The 24,231-nt window shown below is 37.9% G+C and overlaps 1 protein-coding gene across 13 annotated transcripts in view; it reads right to left on the reverse strand.

The window, feature by feature from the left end:
- Positions 1–24,231, reverse strand: part of GRIP2 (glutamate receptor interacting protein 2) — a 507,637-nt gene that overhangs the window by 54,838 nt on the left and 428,568 nt on the right. For all 13 annotated transcript variants that reach the window (XR_015731670.1, XR_015731671.1, XM_034431563.3 and 10 more), the window contains 6 exons: positions 19,696–19,843; positions 16,847–17,016; positions 14,042–14,167; positions 13,357–13,509; positions 12,554–12,740; positions 1,936–2,081 (listed from right to left, as the gene is read on the reverse strand). Coding sequence is in view for 11 of the 13 variants with exons in the window: in XM_034431563.3 (XP_034287454.2) it covers positions 1,936–2,081; positions 12,554–12,740; positions 13,357–13,509; positions 14,042–14,167; positions 16,847–17,016; positions 19,696–19,843 (930 nt within the window). In the remaining 2 variants the exon portion in view is untranslated. The remainder of the gene's footprint in view (positions 1–1,935; positions 2,082–12,553; positions 12,741–13,356; positions 13,510–14,041; positions 14,168–16,846; positions 17,017–19,695; positions 19,844–24,231) is intronic.

A 24,231-nucleotide genomic window follows, 5' to 3' on the forward strand; every position in this document is an offset into this window, starting at 1 on the left:
CTAATTTACATCATTTCTGAAAGAAAAAGTTGTCTGCAAGTGATATCTTTTTCCCTTTCTTGGCCTCAACAATTTGAAAAAAATTTTTAGGGCTTTGCAGCTCAGATTCTATGACTTTATACTATAATTATAATTTTATTCTATAAAATCCCAGTTGTTTTAACAAGATCAAATTAAGTAAGAAGTTATTAGTTTCCTCCCGAGATTTAGCCATTTTTAGTTTTACAACTATAGACACATCAGTGCTTTGACAATTATCTAGTGACAGGAGCAGCCTGAAAGGGGCCAGCAGCTGAGGACATGGAGAATGGAGGAGCTGCGGTAACATTCTGTGCCAGATGTGTTCCCATTTACTGAAAAGAGAACTGGAGCTTTATAGGTGTCTCAGTAACATCAGGTGTCTCCTATACCTAAACACAATCACATTAATTGACTCTGAATAACACTTTTCCGTCTTTGTTAGTTACAACATAGTGCAATTGTAAAAGTGCTAATTAAAATCAGGAAGATCCAGATAAAATTGCAGGCTCTCAAGAAACCTCATGTGGTCATCATCTCTTATCTTCATCCAGAAATTTGTAGTAGTGTGTGAAAGGAGTATTTCATATGCATAGGCATAATAAATATTGCCAGTGACAGATGAAAGTACAGATATAGGTAAAGGTAAAGGTTCCCCTCGCACATATGTGCTAGTCATTCCCGACTCTAGGGGGCGTTTCAAAGGCGAAGAGCCAGCGCTGTCCGAAGACGTCTCCATGGTCATGTGGCCGGCATAACTAAATGCCAAAGGCACACAGAACGCTGTTACCTTCCCACCAAATGTGGTTCCTTATTTTTCTACTTGCATTTTTTACATGCTTTCGAACTGCTAGGGTTGGCAGAAGCTGGGACAAGTAACAGGAGCTCACCCCATTACGCGGCACTAGGGATTCGAACCACCAAACTGCTGACCTTTCGGTCGACAAGCTTAGCATCTTAGCCACTGAGCCACCACGCCCCTCAATTTAAATATAGTCAAATAGTCAAACTCAGATATAGTCCTCCATTTAAAAATATTCATTTAGTGACTGTGAAAACTTTCAACAGCATTGAAAAAAGCGACAACCAATCCACATATTGCAGCAATCCCCATTGTCACATGATCATAATTCAGGCACTTGGCAACTGGCATGTATTTATGACAGTTGCAGCATCCTGGGGTCATGTGATCACCATTGGTGACTTTCCCAGCTGGTTTCTGACAAGCAAAGTCAATGGGGGAAGCTGGATCTTCTTAACGACTGCGCGATTCACTTAACTAGTTATTTGCTTAACAATTGCAGCAAAGCAGTTTGTAAAATTGGTCATGACCTGTTTAACTACTCCGTTCTTTAGCAATGGAAATTCTTGTCCTAATTGTGGTCATAAGTCAAGGACTACCTGTATACTTTATCTTATTCCTAAGCCCGGTGAACCGATCTGAATCAGAAATTTGGAAAAAGTTACTTATTTCTCCTAAAAACGAGTGAGCTTTTTTAGACAGAATCAGACTATTCACAAACAACTTACTTTTAATCAACATAAATTTTACCAGTCTGTGATACTTTCCAACCAAACTATCTACATCTGAAGAATTCTGGCATTTTATCTGCTCAAAACATTGCTTTGACATTATTTGATTGTCTTTCCCTTAAGTAGACCTACTTGACTTCTCTTAATGTACTTCTACGTAACTGTTAATACATATTTGGAATTTTATATATGGCATACATTGGTTCTGGCTTCAGAAATCAATATGCAGTTGTCCAATACATCAAGATCATGCATCATGTCTGGTCTCTGGGACACTAAAAATAATCTGGTCATCTACTGTTCTATGCTGCTGCTAACTATATTGAAAACAAAGCAACGTAATTAAAAAGAAAATCAGGATTAAGCAGAAAAAAATATCCATACCTGCCACATCAAATTCAATCTCTAATACAACTTTATTCGTAAGTGCTGCATCCCGCAACAGCTGGTTGGCTTCCTCCATTGTCCCATCTTCAGTTGCAATGCTGTTGATGGAAAGTACTCTGTCTCCAACTTGTAGAAGGCCACACCTTTAATGAAGAGTGATGAAGGAGGTTGGGAGAAGCCAAGAGAAAAGGTCATTTATCAAGACTACATAGCCCCTTTCCCATGACATCAAAGAACAAGACTGATGGGGAATCCAATATGAAAGCATACATATTTAAGACAGTCAAATAAGAGAGGATTCACACATGTGAATGGACGACCTGTAATATCTTCAAAGTCTGATAGGGCTTTCCCTTCCCGATCTCTTCTATGGTAAAGGTAAAGATTTCCCCTGCACATGCATGCTAGTTGTTTCCAACTCTAGGGATCAGTGCTCATCTCATTTCAAAGCTGAAGAACCAGCACTGTCCAAATATGTCTCTGTGGTCATGTGGCCAGTATGACTAAACTCCAAAGGTGCATGGAACGCTGTTACCTTCCCACCAAAGGTGGTCCCTTATTTTTCTACTTGCATTTTTTATGTGCTTTCGAACTGCTAGGTTGGCAGAAGCTGGGACAAGTAACGGGAGCTCACCCCATTACATGGCACTAGGGATTCGAATCGCTGAAATGCCAACCTTTCGATCAACAAGCTCACCTTCTTAGCCACTGAGCCACTGTGTCTCTTCTACCGCAGTGAATTAGGTTGGAATCTATCTGAGCTTCTTTCTAATGCTCTTACTTCCTGGGTTCAACACATGCTTTTGTTTTCATAACTACTTCTACATAGTTTCTCCATGATTTTCTACATATGCAAAGATACATTAAACTAACTTGAGTGTTATATAAAAGCTGTTTTGAAGCACACTTTAATCTTACAGCAATCCAATTAGCCATTCCTGACCCCACTGTCATTCAGACTAATGACACAAAAGCTACATGATATGTGCAGTATTGCAAGTTGCAGCTTATTCAGGTCACTTCAGTGCTTCAGCAAATCAGCTAACTTTTTTTTCCTTCCTATTTCCTTCCTATTTTCCCCCTTGAAGCCAATATACCCTTGTGTTCCTTAATAGTTTGAAAAGCTAGTGCTTTTCTATATATAAGACTGAAGAGCTACCTGGATAAGCAGCAAAACGTTTCAAACCAAAAAAGAAAAGAAGTCCATTTGCCATGACTCAACTTCCAAGTCAGTACTGTATTGCCCTAAGATACACTTTTTATACAATGTTGTCTTACATTTATTGTATTGATAATTCTGCATTTGGAGTCTTGGGATAACAGGAACAGAAGAAAAACCAAAAAGAATTACAGGTGGCTTGACTTACAAACACAACTAGAACTGGTATTTTGATCAAAAGTCACTGCAGTTATAAGTCAAGGGATCCACATGACTTGCTCTGATTTTTTAAAACCATTTTTGAAGCAATCGTTAAGTGAATCATGTGGTCATTAAGCAAATCCATTCTCTTGAATGGGTGCATTTTGCCAGGGACCGACAGTAGTAAATTTGAGCCATTGCTATGTGGCATCAGTGTGATCATGTGACAGGGGGCGCAATGTTTTATGATGATCAAAATCACTCTGGATAGTGAGATGGGCACTTTTTGGAAAGAAAGGAAGGGAGGGAAGGAGGGAGGGAGGGAGGAAGTTTTATGAGCCATAAAGCACCCTTTTCGAGACTGTCATAACTTTGAATGACAGATCATAAGTTGAGGACTAAAAAAGTGAGGAAGAATCAAGCCACAAGAAGAGATTCTGAGTAGAGGAGGCAAAGCCAGTTTTAGAAATAAACTGAACAATAAATAGATGGATGTAGCAGTCCTCAGAATATGGGAACAGAGAGGTGTTGCATAGGAACCACTGCAAAATCCAGGGGCAGGATTTTAAAATGAGGGAAGACTATCCTTGAAAATCATAAAAAAAAATAATAATGTGCAACTCTGGCAAACCGCATGGAAATGCCACAATTTATAAATGACTGGGTAGATCTTAATGCTTTTAAAAGAAAAGAATTTATTTATGTATAAAGATCTTCCTATTTAGCTATTACAATGAAAAGGCTGGAGAAGCATTTGAGAAACACAGGATCAGCTCTCTCTGTTGAGTGTTTCTGATGTACCATTCACAGATTGGGGGGGGGATCCATTATTTGAACTGAGCTTCTAGCAACATTGTCTAAACATTTTTGCATTTCTAATCAATAGGGGAAAAAATCAAGAACCAATATATGATTTAGCTCAAGAATAGAGTACTTTGAAAATTTAAAAGCTTTATATCTTGGTTGTCTGAGTCCAAAACATTTTCTTTCCCTTATTAGTAGATTGAAAAGAGCTAATAGGATATTTAAGGCTCAAATCCTCCAGCTTTATAAAATTTTGTGAAATGAAATTATAGCCAGTTGTTCCTTTAATAAATGCAAGATATCACATATAATTATGATGCTGCATTTACTTTTTTTCTAAAAAAAATAATAAGAGAATATCTTGGAGATTCACATAGATTTTCAGAAGAATGAATATGAATAAAATCACTGTCAACTTCAAAACGAACCTGGCAGGGGCCATTTTCCTGTTCCTCAGTTGCCACACAGTGTGGGGAGGGAAGAAAAGAGGATGGAATGCTTTGCTAGACACAACACAGAGCTTTCTCATGAGAACCAAGGTCATCTCCACAGGTGACAGTTAAAGTCAGGGGGGAGTGCCTGGAGAACCTGCCAATTAACCTAATTGGCCAACGTGACTTGTGACAATTGGGGAGGGAGTTATTTCTTATTTTAATTATACTGAAACCATGGGAAATATTTGGGGTTGGTTTTACAATTGATCATGCCGATATGATGTATCCAATAAAGAATCTTCCTTTGAGGGAGATTCCAGTCTCAGAGTTCTGATTTGCTTGGATTTGTTAGTCGGAACCATGACAGCCAATTTTCCATTAACAAAATAATCTAGAACCATTAAAAATGTATCACCAATTTTTGATTTTTTAATTTTTAAATAGCAGGTATTTGCCTTCTCCCTCTTTCTTTTCTATTCCATTTAAAACACATACTACATATATAAGTGGCTAGAGACTAGAAATAATGGATAATAAAAATAGGGGTGAATTTGAAAATGGAAAGAATGAATATGATAATGTATAGAATTATAAAACAATTATGACTGTTAAGAAGTATAATGTAATTAAAAGAGAAAGGGACAAGAAGAAAATGAAATAGTATAAAGGGAATCGGGGAGAATGTAAATATTAGAAAATGACCACCATGAAATATATATATATACACTATATATATATATTATAAAGAGAGAGTAATTTGCTCCTGGAAGCACGAAGCCGAGAACACCAGCCTGAAGATGACGAATGAGACTTCGTCGAAACGTCGCCAAGACACTTCCAATTTTACGTGGGAGAAGACCCGAATAACCAAAGACCTACATACAAACACCCGCGAAAACCTGAGAAAACATATATATATATTATATATATATATATGTTTTGTGTTTAAAATAAAACAAAACACATACTACATAATATGTTACATGCTACACATACATTAGTTGCTCGAGATTGGTTGCTAGCTAAGAAGGCAGGACAGGCTAACAGTGAGCCACAAATTTACTTGCCTGCCTACCACTGATCAAGATTGCTATAGCTATGTCCCCAAATGCAGAGGTAGGGGACTGTTTTCCTGTTTGCAAACTCTGGAGCTGCTCCAACTTCTTTAGAAGAATTATGTGATTGCCTGGATGAATTCTTGTTCCCTCCTTCCCAATTCCATGGCCTCATCTGTGTTGTTCAGTGCTTTGGAGGCACTTGGAGCCACTTAGAATAGAAATACAGATGAATGCTAGTTCTCCTGAGGTTGAGGCTAGAATACTAGAAAGATTATATCATACCCCATACTAAGTACTTTTAGAATTCACTGGGGTACAATAAGAGACTGCTGCACTCTTGATGTTCAACAACAATAAAAATATGAAGACTCCTGGATAGCCTCGCATATAGGGGTGGGCTGCTGGGGTTTGTAGGGTTTGGGAGAACCTCTAGCTAAGATTCTGTGCAGTTTGGAGAACCCCCAAATCCCACTCCTGGGCTCACCCCATCCACCCTGCCCCTTCCCTCTCAGGAGTCCCCACGCAGCCCGTATTGAATGCAGGTAAGTGCAGGGTGCGTGCAGAGGCTCAGGGAGGGCAAAAAACAGGCCTACCAGAAGTTCAGGAAGGCCAGAAACAGGCCCGTTTCCAGCCTCCAGAGGGCCTCCAGAGCCTGAGGAAGCCATTTTTGCCTTCCTGGAGGCTCAAGGAAAGCCTCTGGAGCCCAGGGAGGGCAAAAACACCCTCCCCGCTGTGATGCAGGAGGCTGACTAGGCCACACCCATCATGGCCACACCCACCCAGCAACCGGGCAGAGAACCCCTTGCTAAAATTTTTGAAGCCCACCCCTGCTCGCATAGCATATGACATATATGTTCATGAGGACTGGTCAGGAAAATCTGTATCTGACTCTAAGAGAAATTTAGTGCTAATCAGAGATGAAGGGTGTTGATTTAAAAGACATAGTTGAATCTCAATGGTGTGATTTGGGTGTCCTCACAGTTAAATGACAGACAGAAGCCTGTTTCCTACAGCATTATTCTTCAATGCCTGAGAAAATTTGAGCACTTTGTCATGGCCAGATGGCATCTGCAGCTGAATTTAAGCAAAGAGCATTTGGTCTTTATTCTAATAAGGAGTGACTGCTTGATCAAAGGTTTCAAGATAGAGCAGTTGTGCTATTAGTGGAAGATGGAAAGCATACAATGCATCACGATCATCCTTGCAAAATTCCACATATCCTTAACCTTGTGATCAGCAGCAGTAGTAATAAAAGTGTTCTTATTTTGATTTAGCTAAGAAGAATTTGAAGGTGTGACTCTACCTTCAGGTATTTCTCTTACTTATCCAGTGTAAAAAGCAAAGAAGGAAAGGAGTTGGCATTTTTTCCATAACTGCTGAGTCTTACAAAGTTAGCTGTTCTCACACTCACTCATCACATGTAAGTAATAACTTGTAGAACAAGCTTTCCAAGTATTCACATAAAATTGGGTCAACTGATTTGTTTCTAGAGGGAAAACTGTAATTTTTGCTGAACTGAAGATCATAGCCCAGTTTCATTTGTGAAGTAACAGGGAATGAAAGCAAAAAAGAAAAAAGAAAAAGAAAAAAAAGCAAACATTGGAAAATGTCACAGAATCATAGTAGCATATGACTGGAAGGGATCTTAGAGGTCTTCTAGTCTAATGGTAATTTTAGTAGCCAAATGTGTCTATAGCACTAAAGCCACAATTTAGCCAATATGTCATACTATGATAGCTAGGAAAATACAGGTGTATTGTACACCCTTGAGTAAGAAATGTAAACCACTTAACAAAAAGCTTTATCATATCTGAAGAACACATAATTAAAATTCATAGAAGAAAATCTGAAGAGGGAAAGAGTTTCATTTGCATTTTTTTTTGTTTTTGGCTTCTGTCTCTGTGTGCAATGTGAATTTGCTTCTCTACCTTGTTTGAATCATTTTTAACTGGATCAAAAAGCCTGTATGTGCAATGTATAATCTAGACATTTTTTATCTGAAATTGTATATACATTGTTTTTCAGTGTATCTATCTGCCTTTCAGTAAATAGAATATTCAACAGGGCAAACAATGCCATCAAATATTAAATAGAATAAATCCACATAATGAACATACCCCCATAATAAGGCAACAATAATAATTGAAGCCAGCATAAAAGTAGAAGCAACAGGAATACTATTTTGTAATGTAAACCAAGGCAGAATTTATTGAATTTTGGAGTTGTAAAGGATCCTGGAAATCAACTAAGACAATCCTGCACTTTATGCAAAGTCATCATATATCATGCAACTCCAACATCCCAGGTAGAAGCCATTCAACCTCTGTTTCATTACTTTCATTTAATGAGGTCTCAGTTGTATATGGCCTCATTTAAATACTTCCATTTGTGGAAAAAAATGTGACCACAGCTGAGATATCTGCAAGGTGTGGTCAAAACAGTCAAGATGGTAGCCACAAAGGTTCAGTTGAACCTCTCCCTATAAAAATAGGCATAACTTTGAGCATACTGTTGTGGATGCCCACTTAACTTTTTTGACCATACCCTGGAGACAACTGTGGATAATATAAATTGAAGAGAAGGGAGGAACAGTTTGGTTTGGGAAAAGTAACTTCTGAGGATCTCTCACAATTCTGACCTTGTTTCCAAATTCTAAAAGCAACAATTCTTTAGCCTCCATAGATATAAACCCCACTTCCTGGACTCCTCTGAGTTAATTATTTCATGGTCATTGAGAATAAATCATAACAGTTCATCTTCAATCACTACAAGATTTGGGTGGTAGAAATGAGTCTTGCCCCAATTGTAACTTATCAAACAGAACACAATCTACTATGAAACACATTTTCTGCACTTAACCAGCTTAATTAGATAAACAAAGATTTATTGGGTCCTAAGAGGATTATCATAAATGTCTGATCACATGTGTAGCCTCAAGATATAAACTTTCAAGATTTATGGAATACACTGAAAATTAAATATCATTTTTTTTTGTTGACTGGAAGAAACTGCAGCTTAAATTTTATGGAAGCAAATAAATGTTCAACCTGATAAGCAAGGCAGAATTCAGAGTAAGATAGTTGCACTTAGATAGCATGGAAGTCTGTGTACCACTGAACCACTCTTGGGTACCACTGTAGTTAGCAGAATTCAAACATATCTAGTGCAGTTTATATCCTATTGTCAAATTCTTAAAAATAGAGGATTGCAAAACTAGCAAAGGAACATTTCTGTAGGATGGGCAACCATGAATACATAATAACAGAGTTAGAAGGGAATGGAGTTCTTCTAGTCCAACCCTCTGTTCAAATAGGACACCCTCTACTGTTCTGGACAAATAGCTGTCCAATCTCTTCTTCCAGTGATGGAAGTCTAAAACTTCCAGTGATGGAGCACCCACAACTTTTGGAGGCAAGCTGTTCCACTATTTAATTGTTCTCACTGATAGGAAAGTTGTCCTTAATTCTAGGCTGGATCTCTTTTTGTTAAGCTTCCAACTAAAAAACTTCATAAAACTTCATAAAACATCATAAAACTTGTGTTACTTATTCAATTTGGTATGCTCATGGTATGCTCTTTTGCCAATGTTTTGGAAGAAGCATAACAGCAACTGAGTAAATACCATGCCTCTTGGGACAACACATCTAATTGTACACAAACACACACACTCATAGACATACACAAACTGCTAACTTTGCAACTATGATGTCTGTCAAATTTCCTAGTCTAACAATGTCCTGAAAGAAAGGGACAATAAAAAATACTAGACCAAATTCAACTTCACCAAATACATGTGAGACCAGGGGTGAAATCCAGCAGGTTCTGACAGGTTCTGGAGAACCAGTAGTGGAAATTTTGAGCAGTTCAGAGAACTGGCAAATACCACCTCTGGCTGGCCCCAGAGTGGGGTAGGAATGAAGATTTTGCAATATCCTTCTCCCAGGAGTGGGGAGAAAATGGGGATTTTGCAGTATCCTTCCCCTGCAATTGGGTGGGAATGGAGATTTTGCAGTATCCTTCCTCTGCCACACCCACCAAGCCAGGCTCACAGAACCAGTAGTAAAAAAAATTGGATTTCACCACTGAGCGAGACACAACACAATCTGAATCTGTACTTCAGATTACAACCCTTCCAGATATTATATATTTTTACAATCATATCTGCTCCTAAAACAGCTGCTTGGGAAAAAATGAAGACGAGTACAAAATATGTAACATAAATACACATCACATTGGAAAGCATAGAAAGCTTTCCTTATTCTTACAATTTGTCTGAAGGCACACAAAAGTTTTATGATACCAAATTATGTTATCATAGCATGAACTATTTTTCTTCTGAGATTCTCCAATCTAGATTTATTTGCTCTGATTCAATTTTTCACCATGGATGTATTAGTGTTATAGTTACAAAACAAATCTTCTCTTTTCACTTGATGGAACTGCACCCAACAGCAAATACCTGTCCTTACTTATTACAAGTAGTCCTTGACTTATGGATGGAGCCTCCCCATCATGGCTGTAAGTAGTGACAATTGTAAATCAAATAGCCACATGACTGACCTGATTTTATGACCCTTTTTGGGGTGGTCATTAAATGAACACCACAGTTGTTAAGCAAACCAATGGTTGGCTATGGGTCGGTTTTGTCAACAACTGGCATTTACTTTCAGTTTTTGGAAAAAACAAAAATCAGTGAAATGTGGTCATATGACTATGAGAGGCTACAAACGTCCATAAATGAGGGCTGGTTTCTGAGCGTCTGAGATGTGGTCATGTGACCATTGGGGGAGGCAGTTGTTAGAACTTCAGTACCAGACTGTTAAGTATCCCCAAAGAGGACTGTCATAACATTGAACGTTTGCTAAGTGACTGGTCGTAAGTCGAGATCTACTTGTACATATGTACAAACACACACTTGAAAAGGAATCCGTGTTACAGAAGAAGCAAACCTACTGCTGTCCTTCAGGCTATGAATGCAATATCAGAATGATCTATTATTTCTGATGCTGTAGCAAAGTGGTCAAATTTAGATCACAGAACAGAGTGCTCTTTGAGTTAATCAAGCTGTCAGGATAATTATGGTGCAATTTTAATGATTTGTGATTTCATGGTAGGCTGCCTTTGACTGTTTAATTCTGAATGTTACTACAATACCACAAAATCCAGATTGAATTGCTCCTTTCAGCAAATGCTCAAAACACTGCAATGTACATTTCATTTCATTTATTGGATTTGTATACCGCCCTACTCCCGAAGGACTCAGGGCGGTGAACAGCCACAGAATAAAACACATAAATACAAAATTTAAAAACAGAATAAAACCGAATTAAACAATTTGGCCGAGACAAATTAAAAACACCCAATAATTTTAAAAACAAATTAAAATTTACATTTTAAAGGGGAAAGATTTAGGCCAGGCCGGCTTGATGGAATAAAACGAAATAGAACAGAATTGGTTATTTTGTTAATTCTTTTATACCTGGTAGATGACAGAAACTCCAAGTAATTGCAAGTTAGAATTCAGAGGAAAGTATATAGTACTAAAACTTTCATGTCTGTTTGTTTGTAACCTTTAATTGGGCAAAGTGGTGTATTATAGGACAAGCAATTTTTGAACCAAGATACCTCAAATAAGGTACCTTATAGAATGCATCCAAAATCCAGGATCCATTATTCCTAGGGGATTGAAATTTGCAAAGCTGTGGTGGCCTCAGTGCCATATTACTTTCCTTAGAAACCCACAGTTTGCATGGGGCAAGGGAAGATGAGAAGAGTGTATACCTGCCCTGATTCCTACCTCCCTTTTGACCTTGTGCCCGATCAACTGGCAGCAAGGCCTGATGGGCAAATGGAGTTTGGCTGCTTTGGAAGTCAAGCCAAAATTTGAAATGTTTTAATGGCAGTGGATGGTGAGGGAACTTAGATTCCTGCTGCATAGGGCTGGTTGGAGGGCACTTTGGATAGAAGGGACCTAGGGAAATACGTCAGGGGACGAATACTATCAGTGGAGTTTTCCTTGTGGTCTGCAGTTCCCTTTGTTTCTCCCGTACTGAGCAAAGTAGTAGGCAGTTCCATGGGTCAACCGCTGGGACTCTGCTGAGGGTCATAGTGGGAGGGGAAACAGCACCAGCCTATTTTATTTATTTATTTTATTATTTTATTAGATTTTTAGACCGCTCTTTTCATACTGGATTCAGGGCGGTGAACAGCCAAGAATAAAAACATTCACATACAAAATTTAAGATTAATTTTAAAAGAATTAAACAAGTTTTGGCCCGATATAAAATTTAAAACACCCCAACTAAAATCAATTTATAATTTAAAATATCTAAAAATATCTAAGGGGGGGGGGGCGTCAAGCCAGCCCAGCTTGATGAAATAAAAAAGTTTTAAGGGCATGGCGAAAAGCACGGAGATCTGGGATCCTACGTATCTCCGGGGGCAGGTTGTTCCAAAGGACAGTTGCTGCCACAGAGAAGGCCCTCCCCCTGGGGGTCACCAGCCAACATTGCCTGGCCGACGGCACCCTGAGGAGTCCCTCTCTGTGGGAGCGTACTGGCCTGTGGGAGGCTATCGGTGGCAGAAGGCGGTCCCATAAGTACCCAGGCCCTAAGCCATGGAGCGCTTTAAAGGTGGTAACCAACACCTTGAAGCGCACCCAGAAGATCACCGGGAGCCAATGCAGCTCGCGCAGGAGAGGTGTCACATGGGAGTGCCCCATCGCTCCCATAATCCCCCGCGCGGCTGCAATCTGCACCAGTTGGAGCCTCCGGGTGCTCCTCAAGGGGAGTCCCATGTAGAGAGCATTACAGTAGTCCAGGCGAGAATGTTATATGTTGAAAGAAGGATGGCCCAATGGGTCATGGGTTGTCTAGTGATCTCTATAGGGAAGGAGGGGACATCCCTGTTAACACGTGGCAGCACTACCCTCCTCATCTGAAACCCAAGAGGTCTCTAACCTTTCTGCTGGGCTGTCTGGCTCAATGAAACGGATGAGAGGCGGCGAAGAGAGGGTTTCGGTAGCAAAGATCCCACCCTGGAGCTGCAGTCCAAAGCCGTTCAAGGGGTCTCCTCTTAAAATCACCTCTGTTGTTTCTGTATGAACAATCTGCCCACCAGGACCCACAGTGCTGGAAGCTAATGATACTGAAACAAGAGAGGGACACAACCAAGTTAGCACTTTAAGGAAACACTGGACACTTCATTTTCCAAAGAGAAACTTAGAAACCATTTTATGAGGGAGACAGACTGCTCAAGCAAACTGCCATCAATCTTAACAAAGCTCTTTGGAGAGAAGGGCTGCTCCTCAGATAAGGAGATATGCGTCCGCCTGCACCATCGCTCCTCTACCTCTCTTCATATGTAGCTAGAGGAAAGTACGACAAAAAAGTCTAGATGAGAAGGAAGAGTTCTGGTGAATGAAGGCGAATATACGTGTTCCAGGATAATGTTGCAGAATCCAAGCTGGGTCGGTCACCAGGACCAGAAGTTTTATCTTCTGAGCTTTTGGACTTGTGCTGAAGATGGGCTCCAGCACAAGTCCAGAAGCTCAGAAGACAAAACCTCTGGTCCTGATGACTGACCCAGATTGGATCTTGCAAGAGTTTCTGAGTTTGGAGGAAAATTTAAAGGGAACTAACTAGAACATATCACCATGATCGTGATAAAATGGACATATTGTCCTTTCCCTTTAATTCTTCAAAAAAGGGGAAGAATTTTGAAGACGAGCCTGAATAATCCTGCAAGAGCCCGTGATCCTTACATGAACTTTTGTGCTCCTTCTTCCTCTGTCTTCTCCTCATCAATGTGGCCCGTGGGCTCATGGGATGATTGCTTCGAGGTAGAGTATTGGAATTCTGGTAGGCCAACCCTGATGTGTTCATGGTGGGAGATGCAAAGTTGGAAGCTACAAGAGCTAGATAAAAGACAAAAGAAGCCATGTGAGTATTTGATCTGAACTCCTACTTGTTCATATCAATTGAATCTCATTCTTAATTATTAGTCAAGAAAGAAAATATGTCATTTTGTGTCCCAGTTTTACTAACATATTTATCAAGATGAGTAAATAGCTGATATTTCTTTTCCCATTCCCAGAGCATCTTACTAAATATTACTAAATTAATAATCTTCCAGCCTTGATTTTAGCATCTTTGCTGACCCACAAAAATATTTAAATTTGCCAAAATAAAAAGGACAGAACAAGAAAGAGATTTGCAAGGAATACTGAGAATGGTAAAGAAAAACTATATGCACTTTTTCCAGAAGACTTTGAGTGAGTGAGTCTTCAGAAGAAAAAGAGAGAGAAGGCTTGGCAATAGGAAAGGACAAAGCTGGTCCAGAAGAAATAATGCACTGGACAGATTGAGTATATCTCAGACAGAACTGTTTGCTGGGAATTCAGACTGTGACTCCCCAGATCAAGAAAGTAGAAACATAGGCTACATTACATTTACAATAGTCCTGGCTGGTTGTCTGATTCCAGGTAGGTGTCTTGCAATGTCCTGGATGGTGGGTGTGGCAGTAGCTGACACAAGGATCCCAGCAGTGGTGGTGTTCGCTCTTCTGCACTTTGACTTTTGCCAACAATAGACAGATAAGGTAACAAAAAGAGAATGTCAAAAATCACAGGCAACTGAAACCAATTGGTTGGCTCACCACTAACAGTATTTTTAAAACCCATTTGCACACATAAAAAACAATCATCACCTATCATGGCTGCCATTCTGCTAGCTTCACATTGCAACCTGCCAGTTGGACATTAGCAATGGGAGGAGGGAGAAGATCTGAATGTGGGAAGACAAGGGAGGAGTTTGGAAACCAAGCCGTGCCGGCCTGCTCAAAAAGTGGAATGCACCATTCAGTCCAAGGTCAACCAAAAGAATGTGGAGATGGAGAAGGTGTGAACAGAGGGTTCGTTCTCCAAACAACATGGAGACAGCTAATTGGACATTGACCAGTAACAAGGGGATGGCCAGGGTGAAAGGGAAAGTTAATTGTATCTTTTGCATGCCAAACTGGCAGATTTTGTTTCACTATTTTTGTAACCACTTTAGCTTTCAGTAAAGTATACCCTTGGTAAACAAGGATCTTTCTTTGCTAACTAAACTAAGTGGGACGGATGGCATCAACCCATGGACAATGAATACAAATGGGAAAGAAAATCCTTAAAATATCTGAGTAATTTTTTTGCTTGGCTTGATGTGGTTTGGAGAAAAATTCTTCATCAAGTATACTGAGATATTTGCACACTGGCTTATTTGTCTTCCACTTTCAATCTGACAGGACTCATTTTTCCTGCACTTTCAAAACCACAGGATCAGGGAATAATGATAGTGAAAGGGCGAGTTCAATAGCACCTTTGTGGAAATATATTTCTCTTTTGTGAACTTGCAATAAAGTTTCCTCTTGATAGTTTAAGGCACATTTCTCTTCTGTTGCTTACATAAAGTCAGGGTAAGCACCGCTGAATTAAAGAGCACATATTTCTCTTTTTTGTTTCTTATTGCAGATCAAACAGTGAACATAGCTCGTAATACTTCACGATAAATCTAGAAATTGGACAGTAGCAAATCCAGTTGCAAAGAGCTTACTCTCATTGCCCCAAGAGGTTTAATAAGTACAATGGATAGTCTATAAAAGTGGGAACAGAAGCTCCTGATATTTCCTGTAGGAATTACTTTTTTAGGTCAAAGGAGTGTAGTATAAACTACTTGTCATAGCAGCGTCCCTTGTCAGAGAGCTAGTCCTTCACAATATTGGTACTCCATAAACTGTACCTGAACATTCAATTTATAGAGAGTATCTCATCCATGAAGGATGGTTATTAGAGTGTGCAAAATTTAAAGAGCTGGAGTTAAACTCATGACTAGAAGAGACACAGCCTTTGCAAGCACCAGTTGTAAAACAAGACTGAAAAATACAACCCAGCCTGAAACATCTGCCAGAGAACCTAGTCACATTTCCTGGTTATATTCAGAACAACCTGTACAAAATCATCTTCCAAAAGTCTGCAAACATTCCCTCTAAACTAATCTCATGAAGTATTTCACTACTTCAGAAAGAATGTGTAGTGTTAAAAAATAAAAGGAATGAGAAAGTTCGTTTAAAAAAGAATTACTTGAAAATTTCCCTCCAAATTTGCTTTGCAAAAAGTTCTTTTCGTGAAGCGTTATGGATCATTGTAATACAAGCACCTAGAAAACCACTCTTTCCTCTATACATTCAAAGGTTAGAATGTTAAAAATGCTGACAAGCTTGGTTTACTAGCTCATTTAAAAAAAACCTTGTTATTTAGGAGGTACTTGAGAGGAAGACATTCTGATGGATTACAGAATGTAAATCTGTGTTTAATTACGTTTAGAGGATTATGAATTGTTATAGTCATTGTTTTATGCATTGATGCTGAATAATGATTGTTTTTATGACTAGTGTGTTGACACTATTTATATATTGCCATAGGCTATTTTAGAGTTTTAATGGCTGAAGTGGCATAGAAGCTAAACAAACAAGTACAAACGAGAAGTTTGCATCTTGATCCCAAGACCTTTTCAAATGCAGCCAATAGACTACGACTGAGGATAGGGACACAATTAAGAAAATCACAAATCTTGATATATTAATCATATTAGTGTTCATCAATTAATTACATTCACATAAATGTGCATGTGAATAGGCATACAACTATGAAACCAATAACATACGTTCTTTTTAGAAGCTGGACATATACCTTGTAACAAATACATGAAAAGTCTCATCTTTACCTCAGTGTTTATTTGAGGCACTTTTTACCCGAACCATTTTTTATTTTTTTTTACAAAATTGAACAATTAAAATGATAACTAGAATTTGATTTATTCATCAGCTTGGCCCATGACAGGAATGGCATTGGCTATTCCTTCTCTAGTGATTTACAGTGCTTTCGTAACATCACTCAGCCCATCACTGAAGTATTATAAGTCCTCTGTTCATTGCTATTATTTTGTCTCAGTGATGGTTGCTTGACTCTAGAAGACACTAATTTCCCCAAGTAGAAAATTAATCACACCAATCCACAAGAATCAATAAAAGGTCAGGTTCCTGTTTCCTCCCAGATGGTCTTAGTTTTGTTTTTTGTTTCCCCCCCCCAAAAAAAAACTGTACCTAATCTCACATTTCTGTGTAATCAGGATGGTGATGGGTATTTCTCCCCAGAAATACACACGCCCCAAAGAAACAGATGTATTTCATATGTTATGCTCATTCATGGCACATACCTGTATCCAGAGGCTTGAGGGGAAGTCTACTGTAGTGAGCAGGGAGTATCTCTAGCTTAACAGTTTCTGATGTGGCTGCTAACAGCTGGGTGGCCTCCAACAAGGAGCAATGCTCTGTGCTAGTCCCGTCAATGGAAAGGATATGATCACCTACATGCAGAGCCCCACATCTGCCAGAGAAACACACAACCACAGGCATATATTGCAGTCACCTGTGGTTAAAAGTAGAGCAATTCAAAATCCATCAAAGTCACACAAAAGTTGATGACTTTGCATCATACATATTCTTTGCCATGTTCTTTGCCCAGATTCAGCTGAAATCTTATTTTTTAAAAAGCCAGAAATCCAGCTTTGAAGTTTCCTGGTTGAAAAAACCATGAAAGAACAGAAGTTTTATCATGAAAGAACATCAGTCAAGTTAACTGAACTACAAGTAACCCTTCCCTAAAAACTAAAGAGAATATTTTCATATGGTCAAACAGAATCTGAAATGTATCTTTATCATAAGAATCTAAGGGGAAAAAAAATTACCCCGGGCTTGTACTGATTTCATTTTGTTGTTTGCCATTTGCCATCATTTCTAATAAAAGAGTTTAACCTGTTTGTGAAGACTATATTTGCGTATGACATTTGGGAGATTGTAGTATATATTTCCTTAGACAAAGGGGAAAGTAGCAACAGCTGATATAAAACTACAGGAAAATCAGTTTATTAAGGATGCTTCTTGAAGTATTTGGCCAAATTCTAGTTGAAACATGACAATGAATACAACTTCAGAAAAGCAGTGCGGCATTGCCAAATAGGTCTTGTATGGACCAAAGTTTTGCTCTTCAGCAAGTCACTGTGGAATGCATGAATGTGAAAAAGGATGTTTATTCATTTTTTGGTGATAAAATATGGAATATGATGTAAAATTATGGAATATTTTGGGTGATTGGGATACCCTGCATTGAATGTTATGTATTTTAATTATACATTTTTCTTTAAAATACATAAAAAACTCAATATCTACATGAGCAGTGTGTTGTCTGGGTACAATTAATTTTGAAAAATAATAGTAGTAATAATAACACTAATATTCATAGCAATACCCGGTATTGAATGTTAATTGGTTGTTGAATGCAATAGAGCATGTGTAGAATATAAATTGTGCATAAGGGCAAAATAAAACAAGGATGTAAACTGTGCATGACAATAGAAAGGCAAGGAGGTGTCAATTCCCTTTAGTGTATTTATAATAATAGCATAATGAATGCTCATAGTGACATTTCAGGTATTAGTTGATTACTATAGGTGCATGTAAATTTGTGTACAGATAATGACATATGGTTGGCTGAGAACATGAGAACTCTTACAGTGAATGTCAGAGACCATATGATGCAGTAAGGAATATGGATCTGAACATTTCAAATATAAAAGTAGTTGCCTGAAAGGGAAAACTGAGTGAATAACTGCAAATTGCATACGAATAATTACAACAACAACAAAAAAGCAAAGGGTTGGATCTGATGCTTCAGGAGGATATTGAAGCAAAAGGAAAAATGGATAGAAAAATGTAGAAAATGTTGGTAGAAAATGAATGAATAGCAGGCTTGTTGCAGAGAGAGAATCTTTGTTGAAAGACAAAACACAAATGGCTTTAAATAGGAGTATGCATTAACCCATTTGTTATATGAAAATAAGAGCTATCAGGAGAAACAGAACAAATGGGGACAGAGAGATTCATTTATGAAGCATGTTTAACAAAAGATAACGTCAAAAATTGAAGGTTGAGAAATGAATTGAGTACAAATGGAATGATAAATACAAAATAAATATGTCATGATTGGTTATATAGACAGAATGAATGCCATCTAAATTGTAAAATACTTTTATGAAATAATGAGTAGGTCAAAAGGAAGGGGAAAATAAAGGATGCCTGTGGTTGGATGAAGTAGATGACATCCTGAGAAAAATAAAAATGATAGTTTAAAGAACAAAGAGCAATATATAAAGCCCTGCATAACATGCCGAGAACAAGAATGGTTTGCAATACTAGAAAAGGAGGAACAATGAAATGTAAACAAGATTTAGCAATTTTTTCTTGACTTATCTAATTCCTTCAGTTTCATTGATTTTATATTTCTTATTGTTTTTTGTTTTTTTTTGCAGTAACATGTCTTGCCATAAAAGGCATGCAGTTACCTTTCGATGCAATAGATATGATTTTGGAAAGCTAATTAATCTTGTAAGTGTTCATATTAAAAAGTCCAACATCATTTTACAAGTTTAACAGGGTTAATTTATTTCTGATAAGCCAACTTTAGTTAACATTGAACAACAGATATACTTCATTTCCAATAATATTATCAGGGGTTTTCTTTTCTTTTAGATGTTTCACAGTACTTATAAGGATGGTTTCCACTCTTGAAAATAGTTTGAAATATTTGGTATGGAAGGAATAGCCTTCCCTCAGATGTGCCCAATATAAATTCAGTTCCTTAAAGCACAGCATTATAATCCTGAGGTTTTTACCAATACAGACATGAAAGCCAGCTGGGAGACTTTGGGCCAGTCGCTCTCTCTCAGCCCAACCTACTTCACAGGGTTGTTGTTATGGGGAAAATAGGAGGCAGGAGCATTAACTATACACATCACTTTGAATCAACCAAAAATAAAGATAGGGTAGAAATCAAACACACAAAGTTTTTCCCTTATGTAAGAAATGTAGTTTGTGCAGTGTAGCACGTATACAGTGCTGTTTTTTCTCAAGCTTCCCCAGATCTCACCAGAGGAAAAACATTTTAAATGTAATAAATATTAAACCAAGCATATCTGGGAGAACATTTAATCACAGTTCAGCCTCCTACCTGTCTCCCACACTAGCTGGCTTGATCTTTTCAATGATTATGACCTGTTTATTCCGATGGGTGTTCATTGATAATGTGATTCCTAGGGCAGAGCCGGGAGCCTTTGCAATTTCCACTAGCAAAGGGCCTGACGCATTGGCTACCATATCTATAAATCAAAAAAGACATTTGGAATTAATTCTGCTTAGCTTTTCCCAATAGGAACATCAAATGCGTTAGGTGGGAATACCAGCAGTATTTATGATATGCTGGGCATATATGGTCACATAGGAATCCGGATATTATGTAGAACATAATACTACACAACATATATGTAACATATATTAAAATTCAGAAATTCAGGACAAACTATAAAGCAAGCATGCTTGTAAAATCAACCTCTAAAATCTCTATGTTTGCAAATGTCCCTTCTCAGCTACTGCTTAATGATCTCAATGATCAACAAAATGATAGACAGATCATAATAGGCAGCCCAAGACAGCAACTGGACTAGGTTTTTTTTTAATTGTTATAATTAATAATTAACAGTACACATTATACAGGACCAAGGATTAGCTCCAGGGTCAAAACCAGAACTTTATTTCATTGCAAAATCTGATGTCTGAAGGATTATTGTCCCATCTTGGTGAGGGACCATTTTCTAATAAGGAGTATCTAATGGGGTGCTTTGTGACATTTTTGCAGACATTCTGGCATCTCGGGAGAAAGGTGTATCCTACCTAATATCCATGCAAAGTATTCAAAGTTATTTATGTCTATTCAAGGGCTAAAATAGAACATACAAATAGAAGGCAAAGTCCACCCAGTGTGTGAAGGTTTGTTGTTCAGTTACTAAGTCTTGTCCAACTCTTTGCAACCCATGGACCACAGTACACCAGCCCCTCCCCCCATCCTCCACTGTCTCCCTGAATCTACCCAAACTCATACTCACTGTGTCTATGAAACTATCTAACCATCTCACTTCTCACCCTCTGCTGTCCCCTTCTCCTTTTGCCTTCAGTTTTCTCCAATATCAGGGTCAATGAGTCCTTTCTTCTCATTTGGTGGCCAAAATATTCAGTATCTGTCCTTCCAAAGGACAGTCAGAGTTGATTTCTTCTAGGACATGTGAACTAGATTTGGGTAATTTCATTTCAGTGTATAATTATGACATGTCCTATTTGGCATCTCCCTTGACATGATCTGGTATTTTGCTTTTCTAAAAACTAAATGTTTAGTTTGACTAAAATTGCTTACTATTTGCCTTTAGGAAAAATAATAAAAAGCTTTGTTTGGTAAAAACTGTACTCCATACTGGATTCTTTACTAAATACTGGATCCTGTCAAGAAATGCTTATACCTTGAAGCATATATCCCCACTACTTCACATATCTTAAAGGAACCTGAGAAAGTGAGAACATAATTTGTACTATTGAGATTGTATTCTGTAAGCTATGTTACACATACACACAAATGTTTCTCACAATTTTTTAAGATCTAATAGTACATCCCAAACATTTAAATTATGACTGGAGCATATCCCATTTAGACAGACTTTAAGCAAATACAAACACAGTTTACTAAATTTTGTTAAATATCTGGAGAGAAAAACACACCAAACTTTCACAAAATGTATACATGTACCTAAATCTAGACCAACTAGATGTTCAGAATTAACAAAAATTATCTTACTTAGATATATGGATTAATTGCAAAGAGCATGCAGTGGATTTAATTGGTGGACAAAACATTTAACTGTGTTTTAAACATGTACCTCTATTTTAGGACAATTAACCTTTAGGACAATTAACAGAGGTTAATGGTAACCTCTGTTACCATTAGATAACAGAAAGGAATGGAAGTGTTTACAATTTAAGAAACCTTACCCATCCAAATGATAAACTAGACTCAATCATCTGACTATTAATAATGGAATTAACTACATTACAGTAGTTACATTACAGTAAATGAGATCTATGTGGTTCTTTGCCACGTAGATCTCATATGTTTTATGCAGGACATAAAGCATATGAGATCTACATATAGATATGCATTTGTCCTGCATATAGCATCTCATATGCTATATGCAGGACAACATTTCTAGAACAACTGGATCTGGTTTTTAAAAATCAAAGTCTTCACTTATTTTGACTACATTGCAACACATGCTACAAAAAGGTAATCAATAAATATAAATCTATAATGTTCCCATGCTCACTGGAGAATTGTTCACCTCTGAAAATAGCGCTAATTTCTGCGGTTTAATCTTTATATGGTCAACCTCTATTTTTGACTATCCAGATACTCATATTTTTCAAAATCATTTTTTTAAGTTAAAATGATCATTTTAAAACTATGACTTATACACCTTGCTCACCTGAGGCTGTAATATATCCAAGCAATATACACTTAAAAATTAAAAGATTAATGACCTGGCATTTATTAGTTGTCCAGTATCTTTCATCAATATAGCAAATATATTCAGTGATAAGGAGCTGCTTTTAGAGAGAGAAAAGGAACATTCTTCATACAGCAAATACCGATCTGATCTCCAACAAGGTAGAAGAAACATTCAGAGAGAGATAGAGTTTATGATTAGCAATAGCATTAGACTTGTACACCACTACATAGTGCTTTATAGTGCTCTCTAAGCGCTACATAGTGCTTTATAGCACTTTCTACAGAGTCAGCATATTACTCCCAACAAGCTGGGTCCTCATTTTACCACGACCTCGTAAGGATGGAAGGCTGAATCAACCTTGGGCCAGTGAGATTTGAACTTCCAGCAGTCAGCAGAAGTAGCCTGCATTCTAACCACTGCGCCACCATGGCTCATGTAACTGCTATTACAATTGCTGTTAACATTGATAGTGGCAAGTCAGCCAGATGTTTACACTGAGCTTGGCATTTTTGCCTGCCTATCAAGCCCTTGCAAAGAATCCAAGATAGGGAAATGTTCTTGTTTGATGATGTTAAAGGTTGCTCCATTTCTATTTGCAGGTCTTTGTATTTTGTAATTCTCTCCATTGTAATTCTCTCTTTTATTCTGCTATCTCTAGGTACTGCCACATCCACTATCCAGACTTTTTTCCCCTGCTTTCTTAACAACTGTTAATTCTGGAGTGTTAAGTGGCAGATATTAGTCTGAACTGTAAAGTTCCAAAATACTTTAGTTTCTACATTTTCAATTACTTGTGGTCTCACTAATTTTTGCTTGCAGGCAAATGGTATTTTGCAGATATTCCAAAGCACCTTTGTTGCTACTTTGTTTGCCATTGTTTGTGATCAGTCTGTGTGAACTTCTTGCAGCAGCTAACTACCAGTAGATGTTCCACTATTTTTTCAGCTTCTGTGCAGAGGCAAATGCATTAGTTACAACTATTCATGGATTCCAACATTCCCTTTTTGCAATGATTTGCTATTTTGTGATATTACTTTTGCCTTGCTCTTAGCTGTTTGAATGAAGCCTATTAAAGAAAAACACAAGGCACACGCATTTCTCCCAACCATCTTCATCCCAACCCCACAGGGACAAGATTGCTTAACATCTACCACATATATGTTAGAAAACAAATGCAGCAGAGTTTTCTGCTTGTCAAAAAGTCTCATTCTTCAACATACGATATTTATCTGTTAGGTGCCAAATGCAAAACATGCCCACACGGAAGCTTCTTTTTAAAAACCGTAGCTCACATAGAAAAGCTCAAATGAGAAATGTAAAAACTGTTGATTCTACAAAGGGATAGGGAAACCTAGGAAACAGACTTCAAAGTCATCAGACATTTTCGTTTCTCCCAGCCAAGACAGACGCCCGTCTGCTTGGAAACATGCACAATAGCAACTCTGCCAAGAGCTGAGAAGAATCCAAGTTATCACATATTGCTGACATCAGGAAAAGCTTCGTCTATACCTGATAGGCCTTTCCCAATACTATGATCTCCTTTCATTTCATCAAAAAGCAAAAACTGCACACCTCTTTTGATCTATTCCATTTTAGGAGCTATTCTAATATTCTGCCGATTAAGTATTGGCAACAAGCTTCATGAGCAACTTCTTTCCTTTCTCACAAAATCAGAAAGTTTTGCTTCTAATTTTAAACTAAACTGTTTAATGTGAAATGTGGACTGTGATGTATACTCTCTTCACTAACTAGAAAGTAAAGAGCAGCTTGTACTATTGGCGGATAGTAATGACCCAAGGAAAAGGAATGGGACTGTGTGTACCAAAACATATTATAGCTTATTCCTATAGTAAGAAACATGATTTATTTTGGTGTTCAAGTGAAGGTTGGCTCTGCAGCTTTTGGAAAGTGGATTCTGACCTTTAAGAAGAGATAGCTCTGATGCAGAAGGTGATGGAGTTGGCCGAAATGGCAAAACTGACCACTTTGATTAAAGAAAAGAATATAAGTACTTTTGTTTCCATATGGAGACCACTTCTGAACTTCATGCTTGATGTGGAGAAGAATAAAATTCTGACTTTGGGTTTTACTGATTAGACTGATAGATTTTTATAGAAATGGCTTGTTCATATTATTATGAAAAAGCAAAAAGCTGT

The sequence above is a fragment of the Pantherophis guttatus genome, chromosome 2, assembly GCF_059756535.1.
Source record: "Pantherophis guttatus breed Tessera chromosome 2, ASM5975653v1, whole genome shotgun sequence".
NCBI lineage: Eukaryota > Metazoa > Chordata > Lepidosauria > Squamata > Colubridae > Pantherophis > Pantherophis guttatus.